The 20,226-nt window shown below is 34.3% G+C and overlaps 1 protein-coding gene across 1 annotated transcript; it reads right to left on the reverse strand.

Annotated features, from left to right (window-relative positions):
- Positions 1-163: 163 nt before the first annotated feature.
- LOC129255419 (macrophage mannose receptor 1-like) lies at positions 164-18,730 on the reverse strand. The gene is made up of 20 exons (XM_054893772.2): positions 18,658-18,730; positions 18,324-18,347; positions 17,772-17,926; positions 16,397-16,521; positions 15,745-15,878; positions 15,010-15,045; positions 11,864-12,003; positions 11,525-11,637; positions 10,580-10,710; positions 8,788-9,008; positions 8,042-8,124; positions 7,457-7,557; positions 6,507-6,633; positions 5,989-6,071; positions 5,251-5,367; positions 4,773-4,844; positions 1,580-1,612; positions 717-881; positions 333-421; positions 164-196 (listed from the first exon to the last, which is right to left on the reverse strand). Exons 1-20 carry the CDS (start codon positions 18,728-18,730, stop codon positions 164-166), a joined length of 2,055 nt encoding a protein of 684 aa, XP_054749747.2.
- Between the last annotated feature and the right edge of the window lie 1,496 nt (positions 18,731-20,226).

Raw genomic sequence — 20,226 nt, forward strand, 5'->3', positions numbered from 1 at the left:
GATAATAATTGCTCTACAAAATGGATACTGATCAAGGCGTGTGGGGGAGTTTATTGCCCATATCATTGGTATGGTCTCCTCAAATGTAATGTCAAAACTCCTATAGCCTTTCATTTGAGAATATGCTATTTGAGAACTATTGCTTTCTGCAATACCGTCCTGGCTACTGCATGGATGTTGTAATTTCCATAGGATTCTGTACACAGGAAATAAATAGTTCCAGCTGGCAAAGGTTAAAGAATCTATGTCAGTTTCAATGACATTTCAATAATACAGTAACAAAATAGAAATACAGATAAAGGATTAATGTAAATTGATAAATGTATACTTACGTTAGTTCCATCGGTCCATTTCCAATTATTTTCGTCTTCTAAATCTGTTAAGCCAACCCACGTCCAGTCGCCGATGAAGTAAAGTCGTTCTGAAATATCAAAATAAATCCATCTTCCCAATACTGGTTTTTCACAGCACCATGTCGTTTGTCTAGACGACGAATTTATATTGAAATATGTGCACAAAAATTATTCCTAAAGAACACTCAGAATCTAAAAGACTATAGCACTGATGATTTATCTTCCATCATGTCTACCCTCCCTTGTTTTGAGACGTAATCACTTAAGATATCTTTAGTCTGGTGCAAAGTTTCCTATCATCTATTTAGGTCTTCGGGATTTGTGAAAAAAATATTCTCTCGATATATCTTTTAAGCTTATAACCTGTAATAAAGGACTGTTCTCCAATGGAATGAATACTGGCTAGATGTGATTCTGGAAATAAAGCTGCACACTCTGCTTCGGCATCTAGGAATGTCTTCTTTTCACTGGGTGAGTAGTAACACCATTGGTTGTACAGATCCCAACCAAGTTCACACGATCCGATATCTGCATATTTAATCATTATAAGAGGTCTAAATTAGCAATGACCCTAAAAGTTCCAAGATTTTCACTTTCATTCAATACTAAGACAAAATATTAACAATTTGATTAAACAATATGAAAAACCAAATGATTTGAACTAGGACACTGTAAAGATTTAATGTCATTTGTCAATAGGGAGTTTTCGCGCATCGACACAAAACGAAATCAAGAACAAAGTTAATGAATGCTCGTCAAATAACAGTGAACAGCTGGGAGGTCTTTGTCGAAAATTGGCGAACAGGAACAGCTATTTCGTCCTAAGTTTCGGAGTTGACGAAAAAAATGCAAATATTTTATGTCCTTTGTCCAGAGTCCAGGTTGAAGCTGGTGTTTTGATTTACCAATGGTCGAAAAAGACTTCTTGGTTGCTCTTTGTCACGAATGGCATCTGAAAATACATTTTCTATATGTTCTTGAAAGCCTTGTGTTGCCGTGCAAAAATTCCCTATTGAGAAGATACCTGGTCCCTAAACGTTTATGTATTTAATGTGGAATCATTTGTTATCGTTTCCAAAACTCTCATACAGAATTTAAAAAAACATTACATAAACATTTGTTACAGTCGTCTAAGTTGCCTCTTAGACAGTTGAACAATCAATACCATTGCTTATTTGGAATTTAATCTGAACACATGAAATAAATTTATACTACACTCAACTTACTATCTGGATCTGTCACCGGTGTTACGGTGGATTCTGCGGGGGAAAGTGTTAAAAGAGTAAGGAGTATAAATATCTTTTGTTTCAAGTATTTTTGTCCTACGTGAAAAAAAATACATTAATTAAATATAATATACTATCTTTTATATAGAGCGTTTTAGCCATACGTTATTTAAAAACGCGTATTTTGGTCTGCATCAATTGCCTGTGCCGCGCTGTGCAGTATCTGAGCGTATATAATTCTGACCGAAATCCGAAGAGTATCCCGTAGGCTCCTGTACAAAATTTTCTATAGTGCACATGCGTGAATGCGTGAAATATACAACGTGTACAACAATGGAAGCAACGCGGTGCGCAGCCAGTGCGCAGCATAAGAGCCGATAAGAGCACAACATGGAGCACGACGTCACTCAATGACATCATAATGAACTACATGCAAATAGCATGTCAACGACCAAATCTGATCTTATGAAGTGATGATGCCATTATGTGATAAGTTTAATCATAGCTCCATGGTTTAATCAAAATTTTGGGATAGATGATAAAAATTATATTGGATGTTTCACTCGTTAGGGCCAATATTCCACTCATCTGCGATTCGTGGAATATTTGCCCAAACTCTAGGGCCCGTATTCTGAAGTCGGGTTTAACTTAAACTCAGGTTTAAAGTTGTGGTTTAAGTATGGCGAGCCAATTGTCACATAAATCACTAACAGTAGAGATATCATACTTCAGCTCATTTGGCTCTCAAATCATTTATAATTGTCTAGGAAGTATAAAAAGATTATTGGCTTCACCATCGATGAATCAGGAAAGAGCACTGTAAACATAAGAAACATACAACTTAATAACAAATTTTATACTTTTGGCTTCCCATACTTAAACCACAACTTTAAACCTGAGTTTAACTTAAACCCGACTTCAGAATACGGGCCTAGGAATATTTCTTTTATTCCATTCTGAGCCATCCAATATAATATAAATATTGAAAAATTCAACTCCATCATCCTCATCATTATTACACAGACGAAAATTGTAACAAACAAACGATAAGTTTGTTATCAAATCATCAATCCTCACGTCTGCCCATAATAGTTTGGAAATTGTGAGGAATTTTTGTGTGGAATATTTAATTTCAAATATTTCAAATAGCCCACTTCTAACATTTTTCAAATAATGACCAATGCACCTTGACCTTGTAACCCATGTAACCCAAAAAATTAATCAGCTAATCGTCGCTCCTATATGCACACGGGCCAAGGGGATTCCTCAAAATGTTATTTGGTTATCACGAGTATAAGGGTGCGTTTATCCGCCACTTTTTTACACTAGAATCATGATCTGAATCATGATTCAAATCATGATTCTGCAGAATCACGATTGCGTTTAGTCAAAATTGAATATAATCATGATTAGAATCACAACCATGAAACACGAAAAAAGGGGCGTTTGGAAAGACGTTTCTGCAGAATCACGTACGAAAATGTTCGAATAAACGATATCGTGATTACAATCATGATTCTATGACCTCACTGTTGTGTCGGGCTACTTTCGGTTTAACTCTTGCCAAGCTCAAGGCGCTCTATATGCTCATTGTATGTACATGATTATGTACTACGCATGCATTTCTTGTCATGTTCAAGTTCTGTGTTGGTCATCGCATCGTCCACTACTTTTCATTTTTTGGTCATGTCTTCAACTTCAAGTTCTAGTAAATGAATTAACTGGACAGACAATGATCTCAGTTGTTGTTGAGTATACAATATCAATATTAAATTGGATCTATGCTGAAATTCACTTCCGAACACCATTTTGGATAAACTAACAAGATGAATAGAAGCATATGGACCCTATATGATAGAAGTAAACAAAATGAGGTATAAACTGAATTCTGGAAGCAAAAGATTTTTCGAGAGCCGAAACACGTGCGAAAAACTTCCTCTGTCAAACTGCGCACTAGTGATGCGCACTGGATTGGCCCGAATCTGAGGAGAAACAGCATTGGAATGAAGGTCGTCTAAACGCTGATTCTGCGATATTGTGATTCATGTTTGTGTTTTGAATCATGATTCAAATCATGATTCGAATCACGATTCTGGCTTGAGGTCGCATAAACGCAGCCTAAGATATACCAATGTATTCAATGACCTCTCTGATATGTGACCTTTGACCTCATGACCTAAAAATCTACTCAGCTTATGCTCATTGTCACATCAATATCCATAGGCCTACATGATACAAGCTTGAAATTTCATCCCTAATACAGTTCATTGGTTATCGCGATAACGATTACGTTTTATTGGATATAATGACCTTTGATCTCATGACCCCGAAATCATTACCTATCGCGAGTATGAGAATGTGACGGACATAGGGCCCGAAAACTACGGAGCCTTTAAAGTGCCATCGACTTGACGAGATACTTTATCTTGCCATGTCGACATAATAACCTTATTATGTCGACATGGCGAGATACGTTATCTCGCCAAGTCGACTTATAAAAAGTTATATGTCGACATGGTGAGATACGTTATCTCGCGAGTTCGACTTATAAAAAGTTATATGCCAACATGGCGAGATACGGTATCTTGCCAAGTTGACCTATAAAACGTTATATGTCAACATAGCGAGACATTTATCTTGCCAAGTCGACTTATAAAACATTATATGTCGACATGGCAAGATATGAAGTGTCCAAGTCCAAATATCTCGCTAAGTTGACATATAACTTTTTATAAGTCGACTTGGCACGATAAAATATCTCGCCATGTTGACATATAACTTTTTATAAGTCAACTTGGCAAGATAACTTATCTCGCCATGTCGACATATAACCTTTTATAAGTCGACTTGGCGAGATAACGTTTCTCGCCATGTCGACATTTATTATGTCGACATGGCAAGATAAAGTATCTCGCCAAGTCGTCAAGTCGATGGCACTTTAAAGGCTCCGTAGAAAACAATAACCTTCCGATAACCACATTAAAGAAGTAAATTCTACTGAAAAGAAAAATCAGAGGAAAAGAGCTAAACAAGTATATACTTTTATCTACACTTGTCCACTTGACTCACTATCTCGGTCATACTTTTGTACTTTTGCAGGAAATTCGTATCATTATGAAATTGCTGATTGAATTCCAATAAAGCGACATACTGTTAATTCACATTTTTAAGCATTAAAAATTTTGTATCGTACCAGCTTTTATCTTGCAGAGGAACCCAGCAGAGGATGCGCATAACATTTGATTCCATGCACCCGATGTGTCAGCTGAAAACAAAAGAGAGAGGGGGGATAAATCTCAAACGGATTATAGGAACTTGACTTACATGTGCAACTCATTTTCGAGTTTTTTTAAATCGGTGATACTTCAAAAATATTAATTACCTGTAATCATTTTCCCCGCTTGATTTTCTCATGATTATTTGGCACGGACTTGTGTCTTTATCCTTAAGATTTTTACACATATTTTTTTTCTTTCATTTTTTTTTTTTTTCTGATACCTAAATGTTTAACAAATAACCTGCAGTCAGTATCATATCGTAATTTCTCGATTACCTTTAGTTCATATTTTAAAAAAGCATGAAATATGATAGTGGATTCAAAGATTTAATAAAGCCTTTTTTCTCAAAAAAATCGCCAATAACAAGTAGTATAAGCGTGATGGAATTTCTACCTGTCTCAAGGTAGGTACAGTCTGCTTGACCTGGAGTATTGATGGGTTGGTCAATCCAATTTTCATACGTAGATCTGGTATCATGTACCCACTGCCAATTACTGTCATTGAGATAATCTAAGAGTAGTAACAATCAGAATAAAAGCATTAATGATACTTACAATGGTAAAAAATCATACCAACAATAGAGTGTAGTCGTTTCAATGTACACCATGTATTATTTCGTTGGCATAGTTAAATGTTTAAATTTAACCTTTTTCTTAAAGATTTGAACACTTGTTTAAACTGTTTAACAACTGATATAATCAGCGTGGTATAAACATTTCAAACAGTGTTTTCACTGGGTACTATGAATACTATCAATAATAGAAACAACCACAGTGATAATGATTTTAATAATAATCATAATAACAATAATAATAACAATAATAATAATATAATTATAATAATAATAATGATAATAATGATAATGATAATAATACTAATAATGATAATAACAATAAAATCATAAAATAGAATGATATTAACGTCATAAAAAATCAATGATGTGTTAAAATCAACAAAAACCATACAGATTAACTCATCAGTTATGAAATAATATGGTATAGGGCTGAGGAAACAGATGACACTCAAGCAAGGTCATTTAAATACGATATAGCAAATCAAATTCAGGAAAAATACCCATATTATGTGTCTCTAGCTTTCTTGAAAATGTATAGAAAATGATAAAATAATTACCTGAGAATCCAATCCACATTCTGCCAATATTTTCGTCTTGGAGACGGCCCATTTTGGACGCAATAAAAGTATTTTCTGCACCACTAAAATACAACCAAAATGTCACCACCAAAAAGATATGTATTTACTCATTTTATGACAAATGAACGCTACATTTTTATTTTATTTGAGATCATTTGGATAAGTGACGGACAGTTTTAAGTTTTAGCTTGCTAATGGATTTTTTAAACAGAAATGGTCACAAATAAAAACCATTCAGTACACATGTTAAATAGCCAGAGACAAAGGTTAGTATACCGTGAAAGAAGAAATAGAATGACCAAAGGAAATAACAGTTAAAAGGGTGGAAATGTTTTATTCATGATAAGAAAATACTTTGAAAAAGGAATTAATTCAAGATTGAATAAATAATTTCAAACCACCATATATAGGATAGGAAAGGAAAGCATAGACGGATAACAGAAATGGAAAGCAGCTATACAGAGCAATGTTAAAATCACAAGTGCTTTTTCACTCACTCAAATATGGTACCAAGCCATCCCCCTTGAGTACTGCAGTAATAACTTGCATCAATCCACGTTCTCTTTATGGCGTTGAATTGATAGCATTCACCTCCGTGAAGGATCCAACCCTCTGCACACGTACCTGTGATGATATATTCAAGATACTATTTAATTACACATTGTTACTTTTCTTCTCTTTCCTTTCATCATAGAGACATATGATAATCCCCCTTAGGCCATGATTCTCCCAAAAGTGGATTTAAATAAAAAAGAGAAAAATCCAACAAGCACAACACTGAAAATTTCATCAAAATCGGATGGAAAATAAGAAAGTTATGACAAATTTAAGTTTCGCTTAATTTCACAAAATAGTTATATTCACATTCTGGTCGGCATGCAAATGAGGGAACTGATGACATCACACACTAAGTATTTATTTTGTATTTTATTATATGAAATATGAATCATTCTAATTTTCTCCTCATTGTCCTGTGAAACAAAGTTTTATTTCGCCCTGAACATGTGGAATTACCATTGTTTAACATTTTATGTTTCAGTCAAGTTGGTCTTTATTGTCAAATCTGTAAATATTGAAATATTGTATGAATCAAACAATAAAAAACAAAAGAAATAGTGAGTGAGGGACATCATCAATTCTCTCGATTGCATGTGACTAAATTGTGCATATAACTATTTTGTGAAAAATAAGCGAAACTTTAAAAATGTCATAACTCTCTTATTTTACATCCGATTTTGATGAAATTTTCAGCATTATGCTTGTCTGATTTTTCTCTATTGATTCAAATCAACATTTTTCTGAGGTGGACTTGACCTTTAAGAACTAGTTGATCTAAAAAAAGAATAGTTTCCGAAAAAAAAGAAATTTCCAATATAAATCTTAATCACAATTACCATACAGTTATTCAACATTATATGAAAATAAAAAAAAAGATTTATCTCGATACCTTGTGGTTTTTCGCAGATAAATCTCTTTGTCGAACTACAATCATCCACACTCCATACATCCGGGTCCGGTCCCTTTATCCTACCACAAGCAGGATATATCCTAGGAAATAAAAATATATCAGATATATGTGATATAAGGCAAACTTATATTGTAACAAATATATTAATTGAAACAATATACTAGTAGTACTACTATTACTAATACTATACTACTACTACTACTACTACTATACTACAACAACTACTACTACTGCTGCTACTACTACTATACTACTATTGCCAATACGAGTACCACCGTTCCTACTAGGCCTTTCACCACTACTGTACTGAATTTTGCTACTTGGCCTACACTACTTCTATTTCTACTGAAGACGATAAAGCCGATGATGATGATAATTATAATAATAGAATTGATAATAAGAATAAGAATTATAATGATATTACTAACAATAATTACAAAAATATTGTACTTTGAATATTAAACGATATACCGAATAACATTACTATTAGTGTCGTGGTGATATTTCCGATGTGAACTTGTCCCCACAAAAAAAAAATGGCGAGGCCGCTGATGACAAACTTACTCTGGGTCAGGTTCATTGAAATCCCAATGTTCGTAGTCTGTTATACCAGTCCCATCTTGCCATGTAAATGTGTCTTTGTTGCCCTGTAATTTCAGGAAAAGAAAGTATCTGAGATGGTAAACCTACATGACTATTAATATGAGCAAACATTGGATTTTATTAATTTCATGAGTTTGTTAAATACTTGTTGGAAACTTTCTATCATATCCATGTATTTAAATCTATTTAAAAAATGTGCTGGAATATATATTCATTACTTTCTTTTTATTTTTATATATTTATTCACTTATTTGTTTATCAAGTTGTTAATTTATTCATATTCTTATATTACATATTAATTCGTTTATCTACTTAGTTCATTTTATTTAATTTCTGTAAAGATTCATTGGTTTCGGTTGCTTCTATTTTTTACTCACTCTGTATGTAAAAGAATAGTTGGTTCTTTAAAATAATAAATAAAATAATAGTGCGACTTATAAAACGCCCAATTTACTCTTTAAAGTGATCAACACATGTCCCTATTTGTAAGCAAAATAATTTTGTTTCACCAATCAAGGATTCACGAATGAAATACTCTTTATTAGAAACCGACAATTAAGACTCATCCAATTTCAAAGTAGCAACAATTAACAATTTAGTCATCTCCAAATTACATGTTTGAAAACTTGACAGCTCGATATACCATTAAGAAGACCTAATGAGCAATTAATATTTGTAGTTAAGAATAACTTGAAAAAGGTATGTACTTCATCACTGAGTCCAATCCAGTACTGCACGTTAGCATGACGTAGCTGCATTGAAGTAGCAAACGTTTGTTCTTCTTCCGAATTGATAGATATGATGTATCCATCCATCAAGGTACAATACTGTGTAGCAAAATCCATGTTCTTAGTATCAGTTACCCATAGGTAACACTTGTCATCGAAAGATTCCCAACCATCCTTGATGTTACATGTGGGGATTTCTTCTGTAAAGGGGGAATATAAAGTATGTTGTTTACTAGAATCGGAATCTTGGTTGACGAGTAAGCAGTTTTATCTACATATAACAGGTATTCCATTGAGAGTGAATATCTATCTTGTTTGATATTACAGAACATAGCATTATGACTAAGCGATGAAGTTTCCACACATTCTTGGACAAAACCAACTCTTCTGATTTTAATCTATCTAAAGCCAACGTGGCTGGACTTTTTTTGTTACTGTGCAACATTCGAGAGTAATTTTCGATTCGATTTCGAAGTTAATGAATTGAAAGATAAAATCCCATTTGATTTCCAGTTCAAGGAAACAATATAGGCCCTAACAAAATGAAATTAAAGAAGGGCTGTTTTTGTCTCACCTGCATAGCAGAGTGAGACTATAGGCGCCGCTTTTCCGACGGCGACGGCGGCGGCGACGGCGGCGGCGGCGTCAACACCAAATCTTAACCTGAGGTTAAGTTTTTGAAATGACAGCATAACTTAGAAAGTATATGGACCTAGTTCATGAAACTTGGCCATAAGGTTAATCAAGTATTACTAAACATCCTGCCTGAGTTTCATGTCACATGACCAAGGTCAAAGGTCATTTAGGGTCAATGAACTTAGACCATGTTGGGGGAATCAACATCAAAATCTTAACCTAAGGTTAAGTTTTTGAAATGTCATCATAACTTAGAAAATATATGGACCTAGTTCATGAAACTTATACATAAGGTTAATCAAGTATCACTGAACATCCTGCATGAGTTTCACGTCACATGACCAAGGTCAAAGGTCATTTAGGGTCAATGAACTTTGGCCGAATTGGGGGTATCTGTTGAATTACCATCATAACTTTAAAAGTTTATGAATCTTATTCATGAAACTTGGACATAATAGTAATCAAGTATTACTGAACATCCTGTGCAAGTTTCAGGTCACATGATCAAGGTCAAAGGTCATTTAGGGTCAATGAACTTTGGCCAAATTGGGGTATTTGTTGAATTACAGCCATAAATTTGAAAGTGTGTTGGTCTAGTTCATAAAACTTGGACATAATAGTAATCAAGTATCACTGAACATCCTGTGCGAGTTTCAGGTCACATGATCAAGGTCAAAGGTCATGTAAGGTCAAAGAACTTTGGCCACGTTGGGGGTATTTGTTGAATTGCCATCATATCTCTATAAGTGTATTGGTCTAGTTCATAAAACGTGGAAATAAGAGTAACCAAGTATCACTGAACATCTTGTGCGAGTTATAGTAGTTTTCAAAATCAGCACTGCTGCTATATTGAATCGCGTGATGCAGGTGAGACGGCCAGAGGCATTCCACTTGTTAAGTTTGATGTCTGAAACAAACTTATCCAAATCCTTAATTAACTGATGTTGCCACACAATTGAGAAGAGAATTCGCAGATGTTAGAAATGGATAAACGTTTGGAGAGTAATAAGAGATTATGATGAAAATCAAAAAAAAAAATTATCAATTCAAACAATGAGATATATTAGTTTAGTCTACTTTCAGAGGAGTTTAATCTACACAGTCAATGGATCGTACTTTTTTCTTCTAAGTGTACCTGATCCTTTTGAGCAAACAAAAGCATTGGCGGCCAGACACTGTTCATCATTCCATGTCCCTCCTTCGTACATCTCAACACAATCTTCTCCGATGCCATCATAGTTATTGGGATTCCCTGGAGCCCAATTCCTAGAATCATCCAAGAAAAGGTCAATGTATAATTTTAAATATATATTGATTTCGAAATTGTTACGATTCTGTTACAGAAATTCACAATCAGCAAGTGCGTAGGCTGGTTTGAGCATGAGGAGATGCTTATCCTGGGCAGGTGGAACTTAAGTGGTATGGGGTGCACATCTTGGGTAAGTGGGAATAAAGTATGGAAAAATTAGCTATTGAAAGCAGAAGAAGGGATACAAATTTCGTTTTGCTTGCCAGTGTCGGAACTCCTCTGCCTCAGCGAGAGGGTGCACGTGCACCCAGTGCAACCCCAGTGCACGCCCTTGATCAGCTCATAGTATACAAACTCCTAGATCCATTTATTATTCAATCTAAAAAAAATAGCCAAATAAATTCCTTTTATAATGCCGTAATTTAATTAGTAATTATAATACCAACATGCTTATATAGTGCATATCACTGTCAAGCATTTTGTCATGGGTGATTATTCAATTACGTTGTACCGGACCTTATTGTTGGTCAAAAAAGATATATCATTAAATGGTATTTATCCAAGCCTGAGCTCATCCTTATTACAGTGTGTTACACATATGTTAATACATTTTTGTTCGACCTATAATAAATCAAAAATAACTCTTGAAAATTGCAGATCAATAAAGATATCTACTCATAAAAAATGTTTACCGTCATTTTTTATAAGGAAATGACATACAGTAAAAAAGAAGACAAATATTTTTTTTACTAAATGTAGAGTCGAAATAAATAGTGCCTGATTTTTTGTTATATCATAGATTAAGATGTCACTATGTGGTTGGATAATCACGTAAATGATGGTTCAGTCCCATCTATCCATATGAATGTATTGTCTTCTATGCGATCGTAGAGTCCAATCCAGACTATAAGGTTGTCCATGGAGGGTTGATCAACCAGCCAATTCTATGTAGACAAATAAAAGGAACTAAGAATAAGCTAATGAGTGCTTGAAAATAAATCCTGTTAGTCTTTTAGACAAAAATCAAACGCTCGCAAAAGATGTTTGGTACATTCAAATAATTTCACCTTTTGAGACGAACTTATCATTTATAGCATTCATGGTAGATCACAATTAAAATGTTAAGTTTATGAACAATAATATTTGTCAGCAGTCCCTTTAAAGACTCACGTTCATATCTTGACTCTCCAGTTTAATGAGATTTGCATGTCTATCCTGGCAATACTCCTGGGCAAGGTTAAATGTTAATCTGGTGCGGACAACGAGCACACAAATATCTTGATATTTCATCCAACCATCTCCACAGTCAGCTAAAGATAAAGGAATGAAATAGACATATCTTTAACATCATTTTTGAACCATACCTTAAATATTTTGACAATATTAATCACACAGAACAACAACAAGAAATTAGTTGGTTTATAAAACTGTAAGGTGATTTGAGTTGGGGAAAACTTAATTAAATATAAACTTAGAATACGAAAATGGATTATGCATTTATTCAAAAAATAAGGTTATAAAATAAAACAATCAAATACTCTTCACCAAAGAAATAACTTACTTGATTGATCTGGCGGATGAGTACTTCTGCCTGTAGGAAAGTACAATCAAGTCTCGTATTTATTAACCATTCATATGCCAAGGTGACAATTCTTCACAAAAATACAAATCCATAAAGCTCAGGTCAGTCAGTCCAGCATTTAAATATATATAAAATAGATAGTGTTACAAGTTCATTTCGCATCCCACCCCACCCCTTCCCCCCCCCCCACACACACACATACACGCACACACAAGCAGGCCCACTGAGGTATTCACTTTCTGTCCACGTGCAAAATTGAATAAATATGTCAAGTTTTACTCACTTGTTCGGGACTCCTATTTTATAAAACATTATTGATCACAGAATTTGTTTAAATAAATGTTATCATCACAACACTGAATATTGTATGAGCATGTTACAAAATCTGCAACACCATGCAGGAAATGATTATCTTAAAGTCAAAACTTTCGGAGCACATGATAGTACATGAAATTCATGATTCAAGATATTATATTCCAGACTGCAATACTTTACAGCAAGGTCCATATGTCCATACTTATTGTCTCTGATATAAAATGTTTCATGTGTCTCAACTCGTCAGACGAAATGGATGTTGAAATGCTCCCCAGAACTTTTTTATATTGATCTATTAAATAATTTCCCTCTTTTAATTTAAACCCTTCCTATGAATACACAATATAATAATTGAAGGCCATGAGGAGGCACTGCTGTATAGATGCTTTTTTGTCCTCAATCTAACGGCTAACGTACGCCTTATATTCATTATAACCTTGAGAGAGTATGAAAACTTTTCTTTTCAATATTAGAAAGAAATATTTTCATTAAAAAATTTCAAGTTCATTGACCTCAAATTACAAATGACCTTGACTGGGAAACAGTTAATTCCTTTCTTTGATATCATTCTACTCAGGGTGACCAGATTTCACAAAATGAAATACGGGACAGTTGACAAAGCACGCTGCACGAGCGGATCGACCGACAAATTAAAGAAGGCTATACAATGTTACTACTTGTGAAAAAAGTATAAAGAATTGGAAGGGAGGGTGAACGAAAGAATGAAGGAGAGAAAGAAAAGCTGAATTGAGAAGAAATAAAGAAAAAAAATGAAGGAAAAAATAAAAAGAGTAAAGGGAAGTTAGAATAAAAGAAGGATGAAAGAAAGAATAAGAGAGAAAAAAGGTTTCCGTCATTCTTTGGAAATGAATATAGACAAAAAAAGAAGGGAAGATTACTAAATGTGTGAAAGAAAAAGTAAAGAAGAGAAACGAACATAAGAAAGAAAAAAGGAGGACTCGAGGAAAGAAAGAATGAAGAGAAGTAAAATGTTTCCTTCATTCTTTGAAAGAAAGAAACAAAGAAAGAAGAAAAACGGGAAGGAAGGAAGGAAGTTAGGAAGGCAGGGAAAGAAATATGGGGAAATAATTAGAAGGAAAAATTAAAGTAAAGAATGACAGAGAGGGAGGAAAGAATGAAGGGAGGAGAGAATAAAAAAAAATAATGGAAGGAGAGAAAGAACGAAAAGAATAAGGAGAGAAAGGGAGAAGGAAGCAAAGAAAACTTGAATGAAGAATGAAGGAAATAAATAAAAAATAAATTTGAAAAAGAAGGAAAGTATAATGAAAGAAAGAAAAATGAACAGAGAGAGAGAAAGGATCAGGAAATAACAATAGATAAAACACTAAGGGCAAGCAGGAAGGATAGAAGGATGAAGAAAGAAGGATAGAAAAAAAAAGAGTAAAAAAGTTACAAACTTCAAGCAAACAAACAAAATCCAATCATCTATATCAAAAATCATGATATTTGGGTTTTTTTAATATATATCTTTAAAATTCAAAAAACTAAAATGTTTTTGAAATGAATAAGATTTCAAAGTGAAACATTGTCAAACTTCAAAAATAAGATGAAACGTCACGGCATCATACACAGGCATCTCTCCCATAATCCCATCCCATTACAAGTTCGCACCGATCACAACAAGACTCAAAACAAAAGCTGAAACAATTAGATCTAGCTATGAAAACTCAATAACTTGTTCCTCCGATTACATCTCCCTAATCAGAGAATCCATAATATAATAAAAATTTCCCGCCGATTCTGTGATTGTTCTGGTAGAAAAACTGTTTATCATGTGAGATTGTGGGATTGTTTGCACCATTGAGAATCTGCTCCGATCCTACATGCTTAGCCTGCCACACACAGGCAGGTGGCCAGTTCGTTTGCACTGTGGGTTAGCAAGAAAATCACAGCAGAACTTGCGCAAGTTTACACAGTCATCGATTTTGTTGTCTCTGCTTCGTCATCTGTTGGTTATTAGATGAAAATTCGTCACCTTTAAATTTATTAACTATATTTTGTTCAATATTCTGAAATACGGGACAAATAGGCGTCCCGGGAAGGGTTTGTCGGGACGCCGGGACAAAGGAGCAAAATACGGGACGATCCCATGAAATACGGGACGTCTGGTCATAGTAGAATTTCTACTATTATATGTTGTTGTTGTTTTATTTGTTTTCGTAAGTAGGATAGTCCTCAGTAAATCTTTTGAATTTTAAAGATTTTATGTTCCTCGAATAAAAAAAAGTTTCGTTCAGAAGTGCTGATACGTTTTGCTAATCTATAGAAATATATTATGAAAGACAGTGAACCGTGGTTCACCGGGGGGCACCGGCAAAATCTTTGAGTCTATTTGGGGCACGTGGGGCTCCCCCCCCGCCCCCGTAGTTACGCCACGAATGAAAGAGATTATACTTACCCGTTGTTGATGGACGTGGTGTAGTGGATTGAAACACTGTAAGGTAAGAAAAATATGTACATCAGAAGTATTTTTTATATCTATATTTAAGTCATTTAATCATGGCATCAGAAAGCCAATGTTTTTTGTTTGTTTTTTAGGGGGTTGGCTTTTATTTTGTATTAGCCTGGTCTCCATGAAACAAGATTGAGTAACATTTTCTTTATCATACTCGCCAGGTTTACCCTTAACTGTTTTGGTTTAAATCAATGTGAATACTGAGTTTATGAAGAAGATATGTCGTCTGTGTTCTTTTGCTTTTATTCTCAAATCAATTGATTATGAAATCATTTGGTTTAACATGGGTTAAGGAAGGATTGAATTTGATTTATTTTATGAATGATGACGTAACTGTAAATATAACGTATCCTTCTACCAGGCTTTTGAACTGTAACCAATAAACAAAACAATTTTCCTATAATAAGTGTATGATTCGTCAATCGTCACATCTCGCGATTTAATCTCAGTTAAAATGCCAATAATTGCACCAAATAATTACAACATAAAATAATATAAAACAGCATGACTTATTATGTTATCAAAATCGGGGTTATAGATGTGAGTAGAGACAACATGCAGTAATAGGGTAAATCCCTTTTATTGTCGGATTACTTCAATCTTTTCACTGTTTTATAAGCGTCCTCATTAATATTCAGGTAGCATTCATAAATGCTGCTAAAGAAAGTTTAGACATACCAGTCGGTCTGCTGCATATGTATTTCTGAGGAGCAATGCATTGTTCATCATTCCACTTTCCTGTATGAGCGTATATTTCCACACAATCTTCATTAAGACCATCACTTTCATTAGGTTCGTCAGGGGACCAGTTACTAGAAGGAATCGAAGAAGAAAGAGACATTTAATCAACGATCTCTCAACAGAACGAGTGTCGAACTTATAATAAGTGCAATTGATTTTATGTATCACTTCAAAATCATTCAAAATAATGTTACTGCTTTTATTTATTTACATATAATATATTTATGAAGAATTTTTGATATCATTACAAAGTTACAATCAGGATGGGAGAAGACTAGTGGAATGGAAATGGGCAGGGAAATCCAAAGCTAATTCAACAAGGATATGGAATATCAACTAGTTTCGTCGTAAACCGAAATGATAATACAATGTCTAATATGAAAGGCATTTGCAAACAGTTGGTCGATGAAGAGCCTCTATCGTCAACATCTTAAATATACACTACAACTAGCATGCAAGCAATGTTGTTTTAAAGCATCACATTGATTTTAAATCGATTTTTTTTTAGATCATACTAGGTTTAGGTTCGTTTCGGGTAGTTACCGGTTATACTAGTTACTATATCAACATGAATCGTACTTATACCTACCTGTAATCATCTTCCGCCAGTGGTGTTCCATCTACCCACAAAAACTCATCCTTTATTCTTCTATCCGATAGTCCAATCCAGAACGGATCGTTGTCGTACCCGGATATAAGATTTGATATAAAGCTCTTGAAAACAAAAACAGTAAACGTGATAAAAGCTAACGTAAACTTTTCTACAGTCCTGGGGTGGTATTCTGAGATCCATTTTATCTCAGATAAAATAACATATTTTATCTCCGTTAAAATCAGTGAGATAAAATACCCTTAAAATCTCTCCGAATTGGTATTCTGAGATCAATTTTATCTTCATTTTATCTCTGTCAGACACACCTACTTTTTAATCAATACCCAATTAGAAACGCGCTTTTATAGCTCTCTCATGTCACTCAACCAATTGAAATCCATTCCGCCAGGAGGTGTGGCAAAGGGGTGAGATTGCGTCAATTTATTGATCTCAAATACGTCTGCACTATACGCTTGCGCGTCTTTACAAAGATTTCTTTTTAACAAAAATGACAATACTCTCATCTTTTTACGAAGTCTTTATCGCATCTTTTTAAGCATCATTTCAGAGACAATTAGTCAAGAAAAGTCTTATGAAATTCTTTCTGATTGTACAGGGATAACGTTAAGGTTTTATTCTCAATAGATATACAATTTTTATTCATTTTCATTTCAACATTTGGGGTTAATTCACCTAGAAATATTGGTGAATTCAACGCCGCGGAGATAAAATAGCCCCTACCCTCTTTTAAGTCTATTTTATTTTTTCTTCAAAGTGACATGGGCGGAAGCACATCACCCGCGTTGCAATGGCCAGATACGCGATGGGTATGTGTACGCAGGCACTGTTCTGTTGTGTATTCATCTATAGATACGCAAGATAAAATCTATACGCAAGATAAAATTGTGAATTTTATCTGAGAGATAAAATGTCATCTCAGAATACCGATTTCATTTTAAGAGATAAAATAAAATATTTTAAAGATAAAATTACCTCAGAATACCGCCCCAGATGAATTTAAAATTATTTTTTTTAGATATATTCATTCAAACTGAACTAAATATGTATTTATTTATTTGTTGTCAAAGTTAAGACCACATGAATAAAGCGATTGATAAAACGAGAAATAGTAAGAGATCATGAAGACAGATAGAAAGTGGAAGACAAAAGACATAGCCGCATAGGGAAGATTATAAATACACGGAGGAGTGATGAAATCAGTTCGGCAATGGCAAAATGAATACTATGACGTTACTTCTCTGATTATGCTAATAGTGTACAAATATAATTTTCAAGTTTGTATACATAAACGAATATTACACTTAATCCTGGCTACCCAGACCCCTTATGTCCCAGATAAGTAGATACTCACATTTAGCTCCTCTGACTTGACGATCACTAAATCTGAATTGAGATCTTTGCAGTTATCCCTGGCACTGTTAAATGCTCTCGTGATTTTCCCAACCAGCAGACATTGTTCTTCGTACTTGTACCAACCCATGGGACATGGTGGTTCATAATTCAGTGCTAAGCAGAGGTAGATAATATTGATCATTGACAAAAAAAAAGACAACGAAATAAGCCACTTTAGATTCGGTTGGTAATGTGACTAACAAATACATATTGCATATTTTAAACTGAAAACATTGTCCTTTATACGGATAGGTTTCTAGCAAGGATCAACTTTTTTCTGTGCAGGAAAATTATGACATTAATAATTTTATGGTGAAAAATGTGTCTTCATTTTGGCCATGATATATGACTGTACACAGTTTTTCCTTGCTTTTAGTTAGACCTTATCCGAAAAATCTTAGTATCCCCCATACCGTTCCATAAAAAAATCATCGAATACTTTCATTGTATTTAATATATATATAAATATAGATATAAATGTCAGATACAGAAACACAGGAAGTTTGCTTACTTGTCGGTGGAGGTCCAGTCAAACCTGTACAAACGTAGGGTAAATGCAAGTTGATTAGTGAAGTTATTGTTTAACGCTCTTTAAACATTAAACATATTTTTTCTTATAGTAGGTTTTGATCGCCCAGATGTTATTAAGGACTGGAAACTTACATGTGAACTTATTTATCATTTTGGTATGTATCATTGTATGATTATAAAACTTTTACATCTAAGAAGCAGAATTATTGTCAATTAAGTGACCAAATATGAAATCGATAAATACTTGAAAAAAATGCACAAACATAACTTTCTTGCAATTGCTTATCATAAGGAAGTGGAAATCAATCACTTACCCACTGCTCTTTCACATATTGGATAAGCCAATCCAAGACATTGTTCATCATTCCAATATCCATTAGAATACATCTCAACACAGTCTTCATGTAAACCATCGTTCTCATTCGGTTCACCAGGTGCCCAGTTACTAAGTGATCAGTAACGAAAACTTCGTTTGGAATGCACATAGTTGTAAAGGATATAATCGGGTTACATTCGTAATTCCGAAGGTTCGTTAGGTTCGAATATTCCAAACGTTCGTTATTCCGTGGGTTCATAATTTCAAAGTTTCGTCATTCCGAAGGTTCGTTAATCCGAAAATGAAATAAGGTTCGTTTTTTCCGAAAATGAAATTAATTTTGTAACAAGAAATGGTGTTGTTATTAAAAAAAATAACAGGATCTTAATATGCAGTAATAGTTTCAACGGAGGATGATACATGTGTTGGCGCTTGAATCAAATATCTTAATTTTTATTTTCTCTGAGGATTTGCTGCCTGATCGAGCGAATGAGTTAAGAATGTTGGGGATTGTGAGTTGGTCACATGTGAACAACCTCCAGATATTTTATAGGGGAGGGGTGTCATTTTTAACAGCTTCTGTTGGTTATGATAAAAAATCCCCGTAGGAAAAAAAAAAATTTTAAAGGGCATGTTCCCTTTTAATATAAAGGCATTTGTTCCAAAGGGAAAATTCCTTTTTTGCAAAATGAAATGTGCCCTTTTTCGAAATTAAATACTCTCTTTAAAGGACAACGTTATACATTTCAGGATAGATTTTTTAATGCTCGCGCTTCGCTCTCGCCGCAGTTATTAAGGTACTCACCATTATATAAAAAAAGGCTTAGAATATCTAGTTTTCAGGTTGGAATATCATAAATTTTCAGGTCACGCTTCGTGCTCGGGTTAAATCTTTGGTTAGATGCACATCTTTTTCATGATTACGAGAACTGCTCGGAATGTTTAATTTTCATATCTTATTGAAATGTCCAAAAGTGTGAGCTTGCGATTAGCGCTCGCAACATCTTGCGTGGGATGCCCTTTTAACAGTATGGCCTAATTAGCCCCATAATTGATCAAAAAGCGAGTTTTAGAAAGTCAGATAAAAAAAATTCCGAACCGTGTAAAAACCCTAAATATGTAAACAGAAATCACTTCAAAAAGGCTTTGCTCAACTTGATTATAACAAAACACACAACATCACACAGATGATAATTTCATGGTGAAAATACCACCAAAAGGTCCATTTTGACATGTAAGTGCCCCTTTTTGGCTTCACCCCCAAAGGAAAATACGTTCCGCCGCGCCCCTGCCTCCCCATCTTCATAACAATTGAAAATGAAACGTGTTTCTACCCCCCCCCCCCCCCCCACTCCAACACGCTTGCCCTTCCGGTTTTCCTGGCTTCGCCACAGATTATTTCATTATTCGGATTATAACGAACCTTCGGAATAACGAACCTTTTTTCATTTTCGGTTTAACGAACCTTATTTTGTTTTCGGATTAACGAGCCTTCGGAATAACGAACTTTATTCCGTTTTCGGACTAACGAATCTTCGGAATAACGAATCCTCAGAACTACGAACCT

This window comes from Lytechinus pictus, chromosome 3 (genome assembly GCF_037042905.1).
Source record: "Lytechinus pictus isolate F3 Inbred chromosome 3, Lp3.0, whole genome shotgun sequence".
Taxonomy (NCBI): domain Eukaryota; kingdom Metazoa; phylum Echinodermata; class Echinoidea; order Temnopleuroida; family Toxopneustidae; genus Lytechinus; species Lytechinus pictus.